The sequence below is a fragment of the Achroia grisella genome, unplaced genomic scaffold, assembly GCF_030625045.1.
Source record: "Achroia grisella isolate CSIRO2021 unplaced genomic scaffold, CSIRO_AGI_Agris_v1 utg853, whole genome shotgun sequence".
Classification (NCBI taxonomy): Eukaryota; Metazoa; Arthropoda; class Insecta; order Lepidoptera; family Pyralidae; genus Achroia; species Achroia grisella.
The window spans coordinates 1,386,099-1,407,348 of record NW_026713043.1 but is presented as its reverse complement, the minus strand read 5'-3'; the positions used below and the strand labels follow the sequence as shown (position 1 = coordinate 1,407,348).

Below are 21,250 nucleotides of genomic sequence, written 5' to 3'. Positions count from 1 at the left end.
TTTTGCACTTTTTTTTTAAATTGCGTTAAAATTTTCAGTACGCTCCGACGCACACAAAACATTTGGTACAGCTTAAAGCAAACAGCAAGGAAAACCTAAATGTCTTATGCTTATGTAAATAATCGCTTATATAATTATAATGCCTAACATAATATTGCTACGTTGTATAGATACATAAAAAACGTATTGAAAATACTAAAGTTCATTAAATTTATACATTATTATTTAATGGTTGACATCATATGAAACTTATACAAATACAATCAATATATAAGAAGGGAAACGGTTACGACTAATGACTCTTATGTCTAATTGTCAATATAGATATATTTTTGTTCAGTCAGCCACCATTTCCGACGCAAACAACTGGATTGGACATGAAACTACGACCATGTGTTGTATTAGTATTGTATGAGCACATACATATTATTATGATTGATACAGTAACAAGGAAAATATTCTATTTATTGAATTATATAAATGATTTAACATCGTAATATTAATTTGCAACTGTAAATATCTGACAAAATAGAACCATATTCTTTTTTTAAACTAAAAAAAAGATTGATTTCAATTACAAATAAAATATAGTTAAGAAATTTTGGCGCCAAAACATTGACATTTACTTTTTTTATGGCACATTCAAACACTAAGGAAAGTGTGGTTCGGACGTCCAATCCAGTTTTTTATTCAACCAGCCAAATCTAATCCTTCCAGTCTTTCTTGATCTCGAAGCACCATTCCCACTGGAGGTGTACATTCTTATCATCGTCGGTGAACAGGCTGTTGACGGTGTAGGAGCCCCGCGCCACCATGCCTGATGGGGCGTCCTCTGGCGGCGTGGTGTAGGATTGGATCTCAGTTTTGGGAGGGTAAGACCCCACCATATGAGTCATCTTGTCAACTGGAATGCCATAAACAAAAAATATTAATTGACGGTCTCGGTGGTTTAGCGGTTTAGCACTCCGCTTTAATTCCGATGGTCGCGGGTTCGATTTTGCATTTATGAGTATTAGTTTTATCGGTCTGCTTTCCTATGTATATTATGTATGTACCATGTATTATGTATTTACAAAAAGATCAGTTGTCTAGTAACCATAACACAAGCTCTCCTTACTGTGGAACTAGATGGCGCTGTGTTAATTGTTCAGGTTTATTTATTTATTTATAATACTTGTAAAAAATTGTGATTGCAGGACCGGTGGTGAGTGTGTAGATACAGTAAGGTTAGACCTGTACAACGCTTACGACACTATGGCAATGGTACTCGTAGGTACACCGTTTGGTTTTTTAGTGGGTAAGAATCCCACACACTCTGGCATATTATTAAGATATTCCGACACGATAAAAAAATGAGTTAGTACACAACTTCACATATTCCATCATCACCTTGCCTTTATTTTTTATATTCTTATTACGTTTTAAATATTTAAAATTAGAATTTTTAGAATATAACTTTTTAAGTAAGTTATTTTTAAGTATTATTTAAGACGAAATTGCAAATGGTTTATAAGCAGCACAGAAAAGCTGATAAATTAAAAAAAATGTAATGCATTCGCAAGGCGAAGCCAGGACGGGTCGCTAGTATAAAATACATGACTAATTCTTTTCCTAGCGGCCTCGCACTACACGGTACTTCCACTAAAGGGTATCATACCAAACTTGTACAAATAACGCATCGTGAATACAATACGCGCCTACTAATTATATATAGGCATGATTATGACAAAAAATCTTACAACATACACTGAATGCAAATACATACCGGGTACTATCCAGCGGCAGAAACAGAGAACAAAGATTTGTTTAAACATACGTCAGCGATACATAAGAAAAAAAAAATGTAGTTCTTCGTATCAATGCACAGAAGAAAAAAAACAAGAAAAAAAAATTTAGAGCGTTTGAAGACAATGTAACTTTGTATGTATTAATAATACAAGCTCTGCTTAGTTTGGAGCTAGATGGCGCTGAGTATATTGGTCTGAGGTCTTATTTATTAGGCACATAGGTGAGGAAAATCGGGGGTAAATTATATTCACTGTTGTATATCCATTGAATATCTCCACCATTATTATTATGTACTAGCTGTGCCCGTGGTTTCACACGCATTAAATTTCAATATAAAATATAGCCTGTGTTATTATGATGCATACGCTATATTACTGTAGTTTCATCAAAATCCATTCAGTAGTTTTTGCGTGAAAGAGTAACAAACATTCAAACTTACATACTTTGGCGTTTATAATATTATTATGTATATATTACCTGGAACTCCTAATCGGTAGGTCTTCTGCACGTATTTGAGACCGTGCACTATCTCCCGCTGTACGATGAAGTCGATCCTTATTTTGTACTGCACACCCTCCTTTATCACGAACACCTGTAAACAAATAAACAGTATTTATAAGTAGCTGAATTACATTGGACACAACCAGAGATTGTAAAAAAATGCAATTTATAACTATATATATAATAATAATAATCTCATGACAATTCACACAGCGCCATCTACACCCAAGTTAAGCTAGCTAAAGCTTGTGTTATGGGTACTAGATAACTGATACATAGATATTTTTTTTTTCGTAAATACATATTATACATAGAAAACAACCAGACCGATACAAACAATCATACTCATGAATACAAATGTTTGTGGCGTGCGAGGAATCGAACCCGCGACCATCGGACGTACAACGGTGTGCTAGACCGCTAGACCACCGAGGTCGTCAAATAAATAATCCATATCGTAAAAAAACACAAACAATAAGACATTTTTTACTCTATTTCTTTGACGCAGTCAGCTAACTGGTCGTTAATAACCGGATTTTATCGGTAAATTTGGTTAATAACGGGTTTTAGGACAATAGTATGATGCCAATTGTAGCGGAATTACGCAAAATGATATAAATCTTAATAATCTTAATGGATAATGAATTGTACTTGCGTAAAATAACACCTAATTCATTTAAACAATCGTATTATGCTCACGTATTGCTAGCGGCAGGCACCTAAAGTTCATCTAGCGATAGTAAATTTTCCGCATCACGCATACCTACGCGTATGACGGATTTATCCGACCGTTCAACCGTCATAGTTCGGGTGAACTGTCGTGGGCGTAAATCATTGCCCGACATCTGGTACGGTGCGAGAGATCAGCAGATCTACTCCGGAATCTCAATCGATTTCTATGCAATGAAGATTTGTTTGATTCTTTTTATACACAATCAAAGCTAAATTTAAAACTTAAATTATCTTTTCTTTTACATTTAACTTTTAAATTTTGATAATGGACGATGCGCCCACATGAATCTCTGTTTGTCCTATGTTTGACTGGGAGAAAATGCCTCAAAGTATTAAGTCTGCCATGAGCATCTTAATTTGTATATTTGTGCATTGAAGTTTTAATAAAAAAAAATTACAATGTACGGTGTCATCAAACTTTTATACATACAGTTAGTCAGATTAAGTACTGTAGAAAGCTATTAAAACGCGATTTTGTACGCGTGGAATTAATTATCATATATATACTAGCTGTCCCGGTAAACGTTGTTTGGCATTAAAATAAAAAAAAAATTAGGGGTGGACTACCCCTAACATTTAGGGGGATGAAAATAAGATGTTGGCCGATTCTCAGACCTGCTCAATACGCTCACAAAATTTCATGAGAATGGGTCAAGCCGTTTCGGAGGAGTGTGGGAACGAAAACTGTGACACGAGAAATTTATATATAAGATTTTAATTAATCCCAAGTTACTATAACATTATCTATCGAGAAGTGAATGTGAAAATATTAATTTCAATCAACTTTAAAAAAGGATAAGATCCTTATAATTTTTTAAAGTTTTTACTTTTAGCTTTAAGTATTTATCTCAGAATTATTTTCTAGTAAGTGTCATGATGTTTTATTTTAAAGCTTTTGCTTTCATGTCGTACCATATAATTTAAACCAAGATCTGACTAGTAGTTTTTAAGTTAAGTTTAAACAAAAATAACTTTGAGAAAAATAGTGTCACTCTGAATGGCAATTATTAACTGTCGCCTAAACATATGGATCACCACGATTAGTTTTTTTTATAGTACAAGGCATAAACTTGCGGCCCACCTGATGGTAAGTGATTACCGCCGCCCACGAATATCCACACCAGGGGGATTGCAAATGCCCACGAATATCCACACCAGATGGTCAGATCAAATATCACGTCAACTGCAAATACATCAGGCATTCCAGCGGCCTTTTGAGATAGGAATCCTCAGCAGTGAGGGAACGATTAAGAAGAGAGAGAAGTTCTTTACTTGAAGGTTTCAATATCGTATCGGTACGGAAATATCATAGCTGGAAGGTGATTCCACAATGTGGTTGTGCGTGGCAAAATGCCTCTAAAGTTATCTCCAGAGAGGTTAACAGTAAATCTTCTGTGTATAGTATAAAATGAAGCTTCCACTGTCTGTTCGGTTTACATAATTTAATGCAATTTTAGGAATCGATAGAGTGATTCAAGAGGGAATAAAGGAAAGGGAGTAAATAACGGAATGACTGCGAACAGAGATGAATGGAAGAGAAAAACATATTATGCCGACCCCAAATAAATGGAATAATGAAGAAGCAGATGATGATGTTAGAGTGACTCAAGAGGAAGGTTTATATGTATAATACGTGTACATCCGTGTGAAGACGGGGCGGGTAGCTAGTGATATATAATATATTACATAGTATAAAAAGAATTCGCTTCCGTAGTCTGTTCGCTTAGATCTTTTAAACTACGTAACGGATTTTAATGCAATTTTTAGCAATAGATAGTGATTAAAGAGGAAGGTTTTATGTATAACTAGGTACTCGCCCCGGCTTCGCTCGGGTGTACATGTATTATATATATACCCCTTTCTCTAGAATCACTCTATTTAAAAAAAACCCGCTACAAAATCCGTTGCGTAGTTTTAAAGATTTAAGCATACATAGGGACAGCGACTTTGTTTTATACCGGTATATTAACTGTAGTTATGAATAAGTAAATCAGTTCCCCTGCACTTTTAGATGACTATGCACACTGTATGTTGTTGTTGGAGGTTCGCCAGTTCGATTCCGGTATCGTACGCTAATTACGACCGCTTATAATATGGGATTACGTACATCGGAGTACACCTGTCACAAACATTGCTGTTTGTATGTCACACTATTAGAGAAGTAATTTAAGCATTATATGTATAGAACATTTTGCGACTACCCTACCTGTACTATTATAAAATGAGGAATATTAGTGTCTGGCTGTCTGTTCGTTGCCTTTTCACGGCTGGAAGAATTTTAATAAAATTTATCATGACCTATCGACTTGTCCCGGCTTCGCACGAATCCATTATAAATCTTTGAATTTTTTGTCCTACTCGATATAACACGTATGTATTCTTAAACTTACGAAGTATACATATATAACTTCATCAAAATCGGTTCAGATTCTCTCGCGGACAAACAACGTGAAATTTTTATATATTACCATCTGACCCCGCAAATTTGTATTGCCATATAAATTAAAATCACTATTAAAAAATAGGGATTGGTGATAGAAGGGGTGGGTTGTAAGTATTTTTTAATACCACATAAAAAAAAATAGAAAAAATTAACACAATATATTTGACACTTAGGTGGTATAAAAATTTGTTATAAACCTATTCTCAGACCTACTAATTATACGTATAAAAATTCAAATCAATCAAAATCAATGAAGTCTAGGAGTATAAACACGAAATCTGTGACACAATTTTTTTGTTATATATATAAGATCATTATTTCTATGTACACATTGTCAGTTTATAATCATCTGTAATATACATCGTCTCGAGCAACAACATCGTATTATTCACCCGCAACAATACGTATAAAAATTCATCAAAATCAATGAAGTCTAGGAATAGTATAAACACGAAATCTGTGACACAATTTTTTTATATATTAGAAGATACATTTACTCATACCATGGTATGAGTAAATGTATCTAAATGTATATACATCTTCTCTCTACTTATATAGTAGTAAATTATATAAATAGAGAGTATTTCATATAATTATGGGGCTTCACTTCGTCTGCTTGTGATAAGGCAATAGCGAGCAATGTCGTCCGTAATATCAATCAATACTATCAATATACTGTACAGGGCCAATTAATTGACTTATAGGCGAGTTATGTGACTAATTGCCTGTGATTGCTGTGTATTACTGACCTATGTTGTACTAGCCGACCTGGCCACGCGTTGTGGCTTACAGTTTCTTTATATATAAAAACTAACTGAGCCCGTTTGTATTGCTATATAAATTAAAGTCGATATTAAAAAATAAGGGTTAAATTTTCACCCTTCTACCATCATAGAAGGGTGAAAATTTAGGGTATTTAAAATTAGGGGTTACTATATGTATTTTTAATGCCACATTATAAAAAAAATTGTCCAATAAATAAAAAAAATGTTAGAGGTGGACAACCCTTATCACTTAGGGTATGAAAAATAGATAGTAGCCAATTTCAGACCAACTGAATACGCATATAAAATTTCATAAAAATCAATATGAGTATGGTAACTAACATTGACACGAGAATTTTACATATAAAATAATTTGCAATAAAATAATATTGCGACTTAAAAGAGCAACACGTAAGTTTCGTGCTCAATTTTTTGTGATGAATTTAAATATGATATAGTCCAATAAGGTGAGAATAAATAAGAAATATGTATAGCTACAAATATACATCGAAATAACATAGGCTATATATATAAATGTCATGAAACGGGTGAACCCGGGGGCATGACTAGTATTAAATAATTGAGTAATATGGAAACGGGGCGAATATATCTGACCACTTTCGCATAAAACTCACGAGATTTACAGCCAATTAATCGTTACATTTCACGTTTGGTGTTCACACGGATAAAACCGCGGTCAAAGCTACCACTAAATAATAGAGCAAATAATAAAACAAGCCGAATATATCTGTACACTTTCGCATAAAACTCTGAAGAGCACTTATACAAAATTTACAGCCAATTTATCGTTACACTCCACGTTTGATGTTCACGATGCCACTTTCACTGCATTTGCACTCACGCCAATTATCTCAGAGCACTATGTAAAATGTACTGTTTAAACCTACAAAAAAGATTGAAGCCTCCTCGTACTAATAGGGGGCCATTCATAAATTATCTCAGACTAATTTCATGATTTTTAGCCCAACTCCCATCCATGTCACACTTGGTCACATTTACCACGATACTAGGCCTTAGTGTGACATTACATTAAGATTATCGTTAGTAATTAAAATTTCGTGTTGTTTTGAAATGTGACATCACGAAATTAAGACCCCTGCCTCCCTTCGTCACACAACTTCACACCTTATCGATACTCTCCTATTCCTTGTCACAGTTTATCGACCGACCCCCTCCGCTCCACACAACGTCACACATTGTCGACAGTGAGTGAGTGGGACAGACGAGTGAGACCAAATTTATGGATGACCCCTAAATGTGGGAACGAAAAAAATAAGAGACTTTCAACGAAGCTGTACGGAAGGAATGGCAATGGAAGCAACATGACTCGTTTTACACAAAGCGCTATTGTCACAGAAATAGACAATGTTCTCATGAACATGTTGAGAACAAAGCCTCTGTTATCTTTACTTCATCAGAATATTTTTTAACTTTAGTTAGCATTTTGAATCTATTACTGCAGTGATAATAAATGCAGACATAACCGAGTGGTGAAATGAAATTTTTACATATAATGAAACCAAGAACTGTCTGTTCGTCATATTGGACTCAAATATTTCCACCAAACATGAATTGGCACACCAATTAATTCACTTGCCATAACGTCAGCATTGTTTCTGACTACCCCATAAGACAACAGGCGTGACGATTGTTACATCTAAAAGTGCTGAAAAGCGGAACTAAAACTAAATGAACGAGGCCGTAAGTGACAATATCTATTGATACATACATAGTAATTGGACAGTTAATTGTAATATTGTTAATTGTATATTAAATCTATATAACGCCAACTATATTCTTGTGGCAACTGTGGTTTGCGTTACAACTTCTAAGGTACACTCCCTGCTAACATCGAACGGTGTCACTCGTTTTTTAGTTAGTAACTTAAAATGTAATATTTCATTAATATTATTAATAAATAAAATACAAGTTTTTTTATGCCCATGGTCTCGACTATACATATATATATACTCAAGTTGTGTTCAAACACACCGATATTACACAAACGTACAAATAAACTCTCAAATAATATTATTTTACATATAACAACTATGAAATACCTGCTTCTTAAGATTTGTCAGATCACCAGAGAGGTCCAACTCCACGTCGTCCCGTCCGGTCACGCATAGAGCCAGTTTCTTCACTATGACCTTCCGCGGGTCATTCACATCTGCACAAATGTATGTTAATTAGACAATTTTTTATTGGGTTGTTGAGGCTAATATCAGGTGCTTGGACCTGTAGCACTGCGACCTACATAGATCTATTGTGCCCGCCCCCTTTCAGAGATCGCTACCTGCACCTGTCAGGGGCAAGAATCGGAGGATACTTTTAGGAGCGATGGTTTTTATCTCCTCAGGAGAGTAAACTTTCCAAAGGACTACAATCACATAGGATGTGTGGTGGACAAGAATTGAAGAAGAAAATAAATTAATTAGACCTAACTATAATAGAAATGAAAACGATATAATGGTTGATAGAATTTATGTAAAGTTCCCACTACAATCACTAGGATGTGTGGTGCAAACAAAAATTTGTATAAGAAAATAAATTAATTGCATCACATAATGGAATGAAAATTTATTATCATATTTCGCCCAATTTACATATCTTTTTCTCTAATTGGCCTGTCTGAGTGCAAACCAAAAATTTGCGCATCGGCAACTAGGCCGACCGGACGCTTTGTCCGACATCACATTTACTTGCCTAAAATTTTATTATTATCATATTATATTAAACCATTTACATATCTTTTTCAATTATAGCCAATGTGTTGAAACCGCGGGCACAGTTAGTGTAAACATAATTTTTCGACCAAATCCAATTCTTAGTTTCAGAGATCAACACGTTCAATCAATGCAACTTTTTATATCAGTAGATAGAGACGTAAATATAAATATACCACACAATACACTGACCAGCAGAAACGGTATCATTGTGGTACTATATTATTTATACTGTGGTATATGTTTCCCGGCGTTTGATGCGTACACAATACGAATTTGCAACGGCGTTTAGACCGGCCGGTCGGCCTCCGATTTAATGATCTCATACGTAAATAATTCATCAAAGAAAACATTCGCAAATTACCTTGAGCTTATTTTTTAGAGAAGTATATTAAAGGTACGGAAAATACATAAAATAAGAATAGTCGTTCGCGAGAAGACAACATAAAAGACGCACTTCAACATGACTTAAGACAGAAATAGATATCTGCCCATTTGTATCACGTAGCCAGAGACAAAAGGTGGAGTCGCCATTTAATAAAATGTCTAGGACCGACAGGCAAAAGACGAGTAGGTAGACAGAAAAAGATGGTACGATAACATCAAAGAAATAGCAGGGTAAAATTGGATGAGTGTAGTTACAAATAAAAAATTATGTAGCAGGTTGGAGGTAGTTTTTAACCACATAGGACCATATTATGACGACCTCGGTGGTATAGTGGTTTAGCACACCGCTTTACGTCCGATGGTCGCGGGTTCGATTCCTCGCACGGCACAATATGTATGTATTTACGAGAAAATATATATATATATATATATATGTATTAGTATCAGTTGTCTAGTATCTATAACACAAGCTTTAGCTAGCTTAACTTGGGACTAGATGGCGCTCTCCTGAGATTATTATTATTATATTATATAAACAAACCAAATTAATTAAACCTAATATTTAAAATTGTAATTTTATAGAAATGAAGGCTTAAATAAATATTTTTTTTATGAACCGTAAACAATGTCTTACCTGATGCAATGTGGTATAAGATGATCATCATAAAATTATTTACTAATTACGTAGTATGTAGTAGGTATAATGTAACGGTTTATGATATTATGGTTATTTATGAGTATTTTTGTTATGTATTTACAAAAAATATATATATATACAAACGTTGTTTTGCTAGCTTTAGTGAAAAATAGATTGGTTGGCCGATTCTCAGCAATACGTTGTTATAAAATAATTTGCCTTAAAATAAAAATGAATAAATATGATATAGTCCAATAAGGTGAGAATAAATAAGAAATATGTATAGCTACAAATATAGATTGAAATAACATAGGCTACAAACGTCATGTCAATACGCTCACAAAATTTCATGAGAATGAAAAATAGAAAACTTGACACGTTTAAATATATAAGGCCGATTCTCAGACCTACTGAATACGCATCATAAAATTGGCCTGGGTTCATAAAATATATATAAGTCAATATCTCATGATTTTACACAATGTCAAAGACGAAGACTGGTAGATATTCTATACATAAAATATAAATACGGTACATACATCAAAATAACATTTTTTACGTTTTTTGTCTATCTGTCTGTTTGTTCCGGCTAATCTCTGAAATGGCTGAACCGATTTTGACCGGACTTTTATCGACAGGTAGCTGATGTAATGTAGGCTACTTTTATTTTAGAAAAATTCTTTTAATTTAGAAAAATAAAGTTAAATTCCACGCGGACGAAGTCGCGGGTACAGCCCGTAGTAAATAAAATTACAAAATAAAAGCCTCTTAGCAATGTCCTACAAAATACATTAGATAAGTGTTTCCCAAAGTGGGCGTTAAGGCTTTAATTTTATTTATTAATTATTTTATTAAAAAAAAACATTTTTTTTATTAAAAATTTTATTTAAAAAATATATTTATTATTTATTTTATTTAAAAAACGATAAAATTTAAGTATCTGTGTCTGAAGACTACATAAAGGCGTAAATATTTCGTTGGTCTATTTACAAATTGTAAGTGATAAACACGGCGTCGTCTTATCACTCAGATAGTTCAAATGATAACAGTGTGATAGAATATTCCAGATAAAAAAACGATATTTGATTTTCTTAACATCTAGTATATTGAAATAATCGTTATTACGCTTCACAATTATTTTATGGTCGGCGCAGATTGTTATTCTCTTTTATTGATCCTGTCTCTCAATTTTTTTCGGACTACTCTAATGCTGTTGGCCGCAACTGGCCTTTACAGCTTCACCTTCTCTCATTCTAACAACAATACTTCTCTTGTGCATGTTAACCTTTCTACAGTTCATATATATTCATTGACTATAACCGCGACTTCTTCCGCGTGGAATATAACTTAATTTTTCTAATAAAAAAGTAGCCTAAGTTACTCCTTATTACAACAGCTACCTGAAAATAAGTCCCGTCAAATCGGACTATTTCAGAGATTAGCCGGAACAAACAGATAGACAGACAAAAGTGTTTATATTCATATGCATGTAGTAAAAAACGGTTATTTCAATATTACAAACAGACACTCCAATTTATTTATATGCATAGATGATCCTTTTTCTAGTATTTAAACACATAATTAAATAATAAACTGACTGTTCAAATACATGTCATTATAATAATAATATCTCAAGAAAATACACAGCACCATCTAATCCTAAGCAAAGCAGAGCTTGTGTTATGGGTACTAGACGACTGATATAATACATAAATAAATTTACAAGTATAAAAATAAATACACACATAATATATGTACATAGAGAACACCCATACCGATACAATGATACTCATGAATGCAAATGTTTGCAACCGTGCGAATAATCGAACTTGAGACCATAGGGGCAAGGCGATGTTCTAAACCCCTAGACCACAGAGGCCGTTTTAATATTATTATTGTTACTTTATTGCAACGTTCTACATTGCATGAATATAACAATCTTTATAAAACAAAGAAGTCACCGCTGTCTATTCGCTTATCTTTTACGTTTACATTCAGCCGCTTCCCCTGCCACTCACGCTGCCGGAAATATTGCCGGGCGACAACTGAGCGAGAGGGCTGAATGTAAAAAAACGCTGCCACTCGCACTTCCAGTCCTTCGACTCGCGCACGAAAAACCGACAATCGAGGGAGCGTCGGGCAGCGCGAGTGGCAGCGCCAATGGCATTGGAATTGTTTCCACTTGTGTTTACACTCTCGCGCTGCTCACTTCCCTGCCCACACGGGCTGAGTGTAAATTGGGCATTAAATTACGCAACATATTTTAATGCAGTTTTCAGCAATAGATAGAATGATTCAAGAAGAAGGTGCAAATCTATAGTACAGTATAGAACAAGCTGAGAAATTCAAGGTTTGTAATGCCTCCGTGCGTACCCGGGAATGTTCACTAGTGTAAGATAAAATCATGCCTGTATGCAGGCTGAATACAGTGGACATAAATTTTAATATTTAATTAGAAACTATTATCATTGTATTCTGGAAATAAACGATTTGATTTGATAATAAATTTAAAATAGATATTGATCTACATGACATTTTCATTAGCGACTATAAAATTAAAATTTCTATTTGAAAGTTAGTGTAAGTGAAGAAACTGTATTATTATTATGATATATATGAATATAATTATCGAGAAGTTTTAAGAAATAGCGTATTAAATATCGTTCAGAATAAAAGCAGATAAAAGTAGAATGACAATACAGTTGTTTTCAATATAAAAGAATAGACAATAAAAATCATAAACACGTGCTTCCTGCATAGATAGCTTAAAAGGATGCAACTGGCTCATGTATGTATAGGTTGATGAATGTAATCCTTTACCCATAAGCCTAAGAGGGATTTGTGAATTGCAGTATTTAGTATTCCTATTTCTCTGCCTACATCAATAGGACACAGGCGTAACGAAGGCGGCATCGATGGTCTAGCGGTTTAGCACACCGTCTTACTTCCGATGGTCGCGGGTTCGATTTCTCGCACGGCACGAACATTTCTATTCATGAGTATGATTGTATCGGTCTTGGTGTTTTTGATGTATATAATATGTATGTATTTACCAATTTTTTTTAAAAAATTTTTGTATTTGGTCTAGATGACACTGTGCGAATTGTTCTAAGATTTTTATTATTATATCTATGTGAGTTCATTTGGCTGAAATGGTACCTTAGAACTTAGAATCAATACTATTGTACAAATTTACTTGTTTAATTAAACTTAAAAAATACAGTTGTTTACTATACTGATTACAAATTCGTGAAACAAAACTGATATGAACTATCCATTAATGAGAACGTACTAAATTTACCCACATTAATGGCTTGCTACTTCCTTTGTATATGTTACTATGTTATATAGATAAGAATAACAAAAAAGCAATGAATATTCTATTTAACTCAAAGAAAGTATGAAAAACAACATGTAGTACCGATCAGTAGGGTAAATTCATAATATACATAGAAAACAGACAACATAGTAATATATATAGAAAATACCCAGATTGATAAAAAAAAATCATACTCATGACTATAAACATATATACCATGCGAGCAATCAAAATCCATGACCAACCAAAGTAAAGATGTGTGCTAAGCCATCACACTGAGGCCATCAATATAATGTCAAAAATTTGGTACACAGCTCTAATGTTGTCAAAAACTTAGTACATACAGCTCTATCTATATGTTTATCACTACGACTGATTTAATCTTATTGTGTTTTTATATTTGAGCCTAAATGAATTATTGCTGATTGGTAGTTTGTATTCACTTGTTTCAACTTGTAAAATGTGAACTTACAAGGATTGTTTAAAAGAGCAACATACAAGTTTCTTGCTTATTCTTCTTGTGATGAGACAGTTTTCCAAATAAGCGGTAGATTAAAAAAAAAAATTAATTTTTTTAAACAAAAAGTGCTTAAATTAAGTTTATTTGAATAAATGATTTTCTATTGTATTCTAATTGTCAATAAATATATAGAATATTTTACCAGAATTTACAAACAACACCACAGTATATAGCTAGTAAATATAGTAGTATTGTAAAAAATTAAACTACATACCAACTACAACTGTCCCTGCTTGCGCTTGCCCCAAAAGAGCTTCTTTGTACTTCCTTAAGGACTCATCTTCTTGGTCAGCAGCTAGGATCTCCTCAATGGTCTTCTCAGGTGGAGGTTTGTATGTGGACTTGATTTCTTCCTCTGTCTCCTCATCGGGGGTATGAGTGACTTCTGGGTCTCCAGACATATTGGTTTCTACAATATTAATAATCATATTTTTTACTATTGAAGGTTTTGGGCTATTGTCAGGTGCTAAGACCTGTAGCACTGCAACCAGCATAGATCTATTATGCTCGCCTAGATATACAGACCTGTCAGGGACAAGAATTGAAGGATAATCTTAAGAGTGATGGTTTTTATCTCCTCAGAATAGAGTGTAAACTTTCCAAAGGAGATACTTCCTTTATGCATGAGTGAGCTACATCCACATAGAATGTGCAGTGGCATTTCCTTTGCAGCTAGGCAAAATCTGCAGATTGTTGTTAAACTCAAGCCTAATTTTGCCATGTGTTTATTCATTTTGCAGTGTCCAGTGAGGGCCCTAGTCGTGATGCATATATTGTTTTTACACAATAATCTACTGGGGTATTGATTCTAGTAGCCTGTGTAATAATAACCCAGGAAACTTCACACAGTGCCATCTAGTGCCAAGCACAGCAGAGCTGGTGTTATGGTTACTAAACAACTGATATAAATACTTAAATACATTTTTTGTAAATTAAGTATTTACAAAAAATGTATTTAAGTATTATACACATTAAACACATACACATGAATACAAAAGTTGATACAAATCTGACATTATTTTGCAAAAGTATATTATAAATTTTAGCAATCCATAAAAGATAATGTGCAGTTGAATCATAATTTTTCTTGTGCAGAATGATAGAAGTCCTCCCCAATTCACCCTAAATGTTAGCATAGACAAAAGTTTATTTGCAATTTTTTTCAAGCCTTTATTTACTAAACAGTAATTTTTAATACATCACATACAAATTTAAATTGCCAGCAATCCATAAAAAGTAAAATGGCAATTTTTGTTCTGCGAATAGAACTCCTACCCAACCAACCCTAAGTATTCATGTAACAAATGAGTCTTTTCCATTTTTTTTTTCTAGATTTACTAAACAGAGTATATTATAAGACATCATTTACATATTTAAATTGTCATATCATTCCCCTGTTTAGTGTCTTTGGACATGCTGCTTTCCATATCACCCTTCCTCTAATAAGTCTCATCAACAGTGAGTCACAGTTTTTTTATCTTATCAGACCATCTCATATCTATTTTTTTTTAATATTATAATGATGTGTCCACTGTGATTTCTCTGCTCCAATTGTTTTCCTCTAAACATGCGGCCTATCGTCGCCGTTTTAACGTTTTTATTGTCTTTACATCTGTCAATTGCAATTTTCCTTATTTGCTAATTAACATGTACCTATTTGTTTGTAAAATTAGATTTCTGTCATTATGAGGTGGAATGATTTATGTATAAGAGCACTTTATATGTATGCTCTTTAGAACAAGTATTATAATTTTTATACTGTTCTTTTGATAATTATACTTTCAGAACAGAATGAAGAATTATCAGTAAATAACAATTTATAATCATTTCATGATATTTTTTAAAATCATATGCCTGTATCTACCAGAACGGGATGCTGGCACGTGCTCATTGATTATGCAAGATTTAGATTTACAAAATTCCGAAACCATATTATAGATACTAATAATGAAAAACCGGGTTTAATCGCGAGCACGCCGCTTTCAGTTGGAACCGCCCTATTTTCATTGTGGATAACAATTTTTGCATAGCATAAATCATAAATCATTATTGTATTAGATATAGAGATAACCTAAGAAGACCCAGCAGTATTATCTGTTATAATACAATTTTTATTTTTAGTATTTAGAAAATTATGCGGCTTCATCACATCAAGGTAAGCCCATAGCACCAACTTTAGCGTCCTAACTATAAAGAAGTTAATGTTTTTACTTACCTTTTAATACTTTTTTTGACACAAAACAATATTATAATTCCAATAAGATTGTACTGTAATATTATGCACCAATAAACGAAATATAAGCGGTTGCAAACGAAAATTACCAAATTGTTACAAAAACTAGAAACATAAAAATGACGGCGAAACGGAAATGCATCAATGATTCAGTGATTCGATTTGTTTTCGTTATTGGCAATTTTGCATGGCATTGGTTGGCATGTCACTTTTAGATTCTCTATGGTTTAGCTAAAAATAACAAAGTGAAAACTTGACTTTAGAAATTTCAGTCATTTAAAATATACGTGAGAGACGTATTATATTATTCTGAATGCGTACAGCGAAATTATAAACAACGTGACTGGGATTGCTGATGTAACGAATAATGTATGTCGAACGCAATAATTTATTATTCTGAGAGAGTGACCATAATAGAGACTTCCTTCACTGGCATCTCTGGGCATCCATATTTTTTCTTTACGGCTACATTACCATTTCAGAGTAAATTTTTAGTGGAGAGATGGTTAAATGATTTTAATTATTGCGCACCATTATTTGTATAGTTTACAGAATATCTACATGTTTTTTTTTTCATACTATGAGTGTCTGTAACGAAATAATGATTATTCTAATGGCAACATATTCAGTAAGCTTAACACAAGCATTTCTTAAGTCGATCGATTGTACTCTTGATATATATAGTCAGTTTGACACACTGAATGAATGAAATGAATGAGTTATTTAAACTTTTTTCATATTTTGTTCTTCTGTTTAGAACTTTTATTTTTCTTTAATTTGAATAACAAGACTAAAAGTGATTTCACTCTAAATATTTATAAATGATGAAACAGCAAAAACAATAAATTTAATTATGTTTTATTTCTATCATTAAGTTAATAGTAATGTTCGTAAGTAAACTTTAATTCATAAATAGTTATTTATGTATCTCTTTCGGTCGATTTCTGATACTTATGCATTTTCAGATATCGAAATTAATTTTCTTAAGACCATCAATGCTAGGTCGATACAAACAACAATCATGTACTTGCACAACGACCGTAGCAGACGAGGAAAAGGAGAAGGAATTGGAAAGAATCGCTCGAAATGTAAGGAAGTGATAAGTTTATTATGTAAGAAAAATTTATTCTACTACTCTAATATTATTTATAAATCGTTAATAATTGATTGATGCACCCGCCTGCTCTAACAGTTTACGTTGGCGGGCACCAGTGGACGATTGTGAATTATGTAGTAATAACGACCATGGTTTTTATGGGGATAGTGTGGAAGTATATCTGCTATCAATTAGGTCATTACTCCTAATTACTTAGAAATTTCCTAGCGGGTACAGTATTCCATTCTCATCCTTAAAAAAAAATTGGTGTAGATACATAGCATACATAGCATAGCAGATATAGCATAGATACAAAACTGTTATACTGACAATACTCCCATGTCAATGTAATAGAACCCAAAATTAATGAGTTTTTTTTATAAATTGATACAAATTATAAAGATAAATATGGGAAGATGCATGCTCAGCTGATATGAAATAAAACTATATAGATACTTATTTCAGGCATCCATAGATGAACCACCAACTGCATGCTGTCAATCCGGCTGTGCTAATTGTGTATTTATAGTTTGGGCGGAGGCATTGACCAGCAAGATGGATAATGCAGGCCCAGAAATAGCTGAGAAAATACTGAAACTCGTTGAAGACCCATCAATGAAGGCATACTTGGAGATGGAGCTAAGATTGCGAGGTCTAAAGAAACAATAGAATAGAATAGAAAATCCTTTATTACTAACTTCATTTAAGCACTTTTGAATAGTCATTATTCTTTTTTAATCTACCGCTTATTCGGTAAGCTGTCTCGTCACAAGAAGAATGAGCAAGAAACTTGTGTATTGTTCTTTAAACTAATAGTTGGAAGTTTACATTTTTCAAATTGAAATGTGTGAATACAAACTACCAACGGGCACTAATTTATTATTATTAAATCAGTTCCTACAGGCAGAACTCATTCACAACTATGATCTATAATTGTGTATGTATTAAAACTAAAGAAAATACTTAATAGATTATTTATTGTTTGGATACATTTTTGTAATTAGTAGTTGGTGTTTGTGTAATTATTGTATATATTGATATTGATTCTATGTACATATGAAACATTAGCATAGTGTAGAGTAATTTAATATATATGTAAATATGAAAAATTGAAATTATAAGCAAATTAAATGTTCCACTTCTATTTTTTTTATAAATTAATTAATATTTATTTAAAGAGATAAAAATGCCTCTGTCTCTCCATTTTTTGCTGTACAAAATAATTTTAACATAAAATGTATTAATGTTCGTTCAGCAATTTAATTGTGAAAGCAAATGTAGGGACAGACAAACTTTTTTGCATTCATAATATTAAAGAATACTAGTTCTAATACATAGGTACAAGGAAAGTCCTGAATTTTTCGCTATTTGAAAAAGTCCTTTTCCAAACTCCTCTTGTTTAATGCCAATAAGCTTACAATACTTACCAACAATAGGTTATATCTAATTTATTTTACACTAGTAATACCTAACATAAGCTGTGGTATAATAATAATAATAATAATATAATAATAATAATGTATTTACAAAAAAAATTATACATTAGTATCAGTTGTCAGAACAATTCTCACTAGATGGCGCTGTGTGAATCTATTATTATTATTATCTTCATCTGTGGTAAAATTAAGAAAAATCACAGGATTTTACCACATTTATTTATTTTTTATCGAGCTTTCGATATTTAAATACAATAAAAATAAATAATACGTAGTAAAAAGTCTATGATTTTTCTTAATTTTACGTATAAATAATTACAGCGTCAAGTTTAATAAAGTATATTCACAATGATTGTTTTGACAATGGTAATATACTTGACATTAATAGCAATTGACCCAATATTAACAATCCTTTCTCCAAAATATAATACCAACAAATAGACGCTTGAAATTATATAAAACTTGAAGTAATTTAAAGAGTTTCATTATCTACCTGGCTGTCAGTAATTTAGTCCGATAATTGTGATATTTAATTGGAAAACTTATTCGCAAGGCTCAGGTGAAATGTTCAAATATTTAACTAGAATTAAACAAAAGTTATAGAGTACACTAGTTTATGGGGTTAAACTTTTTAATTGAATATCGACAGGATATATTTTCAGTTTTATGAGTTGTATAGTTCAGTTATGTCACATCTTCACGACCAAAACACCAGATGGGGTAATCGCAGGCTTGTTAACAGACGTGACTAGGTAATATTTAGCTGGAAGGTACTGGGCGTGAATTTTTTTTATGGATGATAATGGAATGGTGCGCCCGCCTGCGGTAACGGTTTACGCTGGCGGGGCACCAGTGGAGGATAAGATGAACATGAAGTCAGTCCAGTTAGCCCGTTGTCGATAAATTCACCAAGAATTTATCACGATGGCTTCCAGGGGGAACCGCGTGGAGGTCAACCTACTAATAAGATCGTCAGTCCACATTACTAACAATCCCTTTTCTCTCCTGAATATATTTATTATGGCATGGGCAAAACGAGCTTGCGGTTCAGTTGATGTTAAGTAATCACAGCCCATGAACACTCGCAATACACGTCAGGGGAATTTCAAATGCATTGCCGGCCGTTTAAGAAGGAATAAGCTCTTTTCTTAGCCTTGAAGCCTTGATTCAATATCATATCGATTCAGAAATACCATTGCTGGAAGGTGATTTCACAATGTAACTGTTACGTTATTCAAACAACAAGTGTAGGCTGTGAATGATACTTTATTCCTTTTTTATAATAGGTGACACATTAGAGTATTTATTATTTATCTACCTACATATTAGTTCATAATATCTGACAGTAACCACATTGTAGAATGATCTTCCAGCGATGGTAAAGCGTGACAAAATTTCTAGAAAAATTCACGTCTGAATACCGCCATTCAATGATCAGGATGGTATTTTAGTTATGGGTAGTTAGTGCGATGGTGAAATTTAGAAGCTGGTATTTATCCGAACAATTCCTCAAAACACCAGGCGATATATTTTGTAGAAAATGCCAATAGATGCAACGTGTCACCGTAAAGCCTATCGGTCGAGTCTGTTACAAAGATGTTGATTTTATAAGTATAGAATTAAAATAAATGAATAGAAAAATTGCGAGGTAACTTGATTTGAGCTGGTATGTGCATGTTATGCAGAGGAACGAGGATCACGTCTTATGGAAAGTGTATAGTATGAATATGGATGGATGTAAAGGGAGAGGACGCCCTAAGAAAAGATGAGTGGATTGTGTGAGAGATGATATGAATAAAAGAAGAGTATATTCATATATGACGACCGATAGAGAGCAGTGGAAGAGAATGACATACTGCGCCGACCACAAATAATGGGATAAAGGCAAGTTAATGATGATGAATGATGAGAATTGTATTGTAAGATTGTTTTTATGTTCATTTGTTTTCCTTTGTTAGGGAATACGAACTTAAAAATAGGATTGAAACGCTATCATTTTATATAAAATTTATATTTCAACAACCAACAGCAATTATATATTTCACTTACGGCTATTGTCAACTTCTCATATATCTTAATTGGTACACAGATGTCATTATATTACAACTAAATATAATTCCTATGCACTTGTATTAAAGTTGAAATTGTAGATGACATTTATTTTAATACATACACAGATCTGTATCGTGGCCAAATCGTAGAATAGAATATTTTATGAAATATTCAGACATAGTGAATTACTCTTTAATATCTAATAAATAAGGTTTATTTTATAATTGATAATTCTATGAAGTACATAGTCATGAATTATTAAATGATATACTAATCATTTTATATTACGTCTAACTATAATATAATATGAACCATAAAGCATATAACCCAATGGTAAGTGATTACAATCCGCAACACCAGAGAAATTGCCGGCCTCTTAAGAAGGTATAAACTCTGTTCTTGAAAGTTTCAATATTGTATGGATTCGTAAATACATTTTTGATATCAATTTTACGACTTGGTCACAACATAAATGACTAGACAAATCACTTATCCTAAATGTGATGCAGTTTTAGAATAATAAAATTATACTAAGCACATGCAATTTTGTTTTCAATATGAATTGACATTTTTATGACACCCATACATATATCTA

At 32.9% G+C, this 21,250-nt stretch overlaps 2 protein-coding genes across 2 annotated transcripts; one reads left to right on the top strand and one right to left on the bottom strand.

Annotated features, from left to right (window-relative positions):
• Window positions 1–281: 281 nt before the first annotated feature.
• On the bottom strand, window positions 282–16,230 carry LOC131852493 (rho GDP-dissociation inhibitor 1). Its single transcript, XM_059203159.1, has 5 exons — window positions 16,054–16,230; window positions 14,053–14,247; window positions 8,310–8,419; window positions 2,266–2,380; window positions 282–904 (listed from the first exon to the last, which is right to left on the bottom strand). Exons 2-5 carry the CDS (start codon window positions 14,237–14,239, stop codon window positions 705–707), a joined length of 612 nt encoding a protein of 203 aa, XP_059059142.1. The 5' UTR covers window positions 14,240–14,247; window positions 16,054–16,230; the 3' UTR covers window positions 282–704.
• A 595-nt stretch (window positions 16,231–16,825) lies between these two features.
• On the top strand, window positions 16,826–18,292 carry LOC131852530 (oxidoreductase-like domain-containing protein 1). The gene is made up of 3 exons (XM_059203207.1): window positions 16,826–16,961; window positions 17,037–17,159; window positions 17,633–18,292. Exons 1-3 carry the CDS (start codon window positions 16,956–16,958, stop codon window positions 17,834–17,836), a joined length of 333 nt encoding a protein of 110 aa, XP_059059190.1. The 5' UTR covers window positions 16,826–16,955; the 3' UTR covers window positions 17,837–18,292.
• Window positions 18,293–21,250: the final 2,958 nt, after the last annotated feature.

Coding starts and splice junctions, on each gene's coding strand:
- LOC131852493 (XM_059203159.1), bottom strand. CDS start 14,239: ATGTCTGGAGACCCAGAAGTCACTCATACCCCCGATGAGGAGACAGAG. Junction 2,381..8,309: donor TGACAAATCTTAAGAAGCAG/GTATTTCATAGT, acceptor ATTTGTTTACAG/GTGTTCGTGATAAAGGAGGG. Junction 905..2,265: donor CTACCGATTAGGAGTTCCAG/GTAATATATACA, acceptor ATGGCATTCCAG/TTGACAAGATGACTCATATG.
- LOC131852530 (XM_059203207.1), top strand. Junction 17,160..17,632: donor TGGAAAGAATCGCTCGAAAT/GTAAGGAAGTGA, acceptor TACTTATTTCAG/GCATCCATAGATGAACCACC.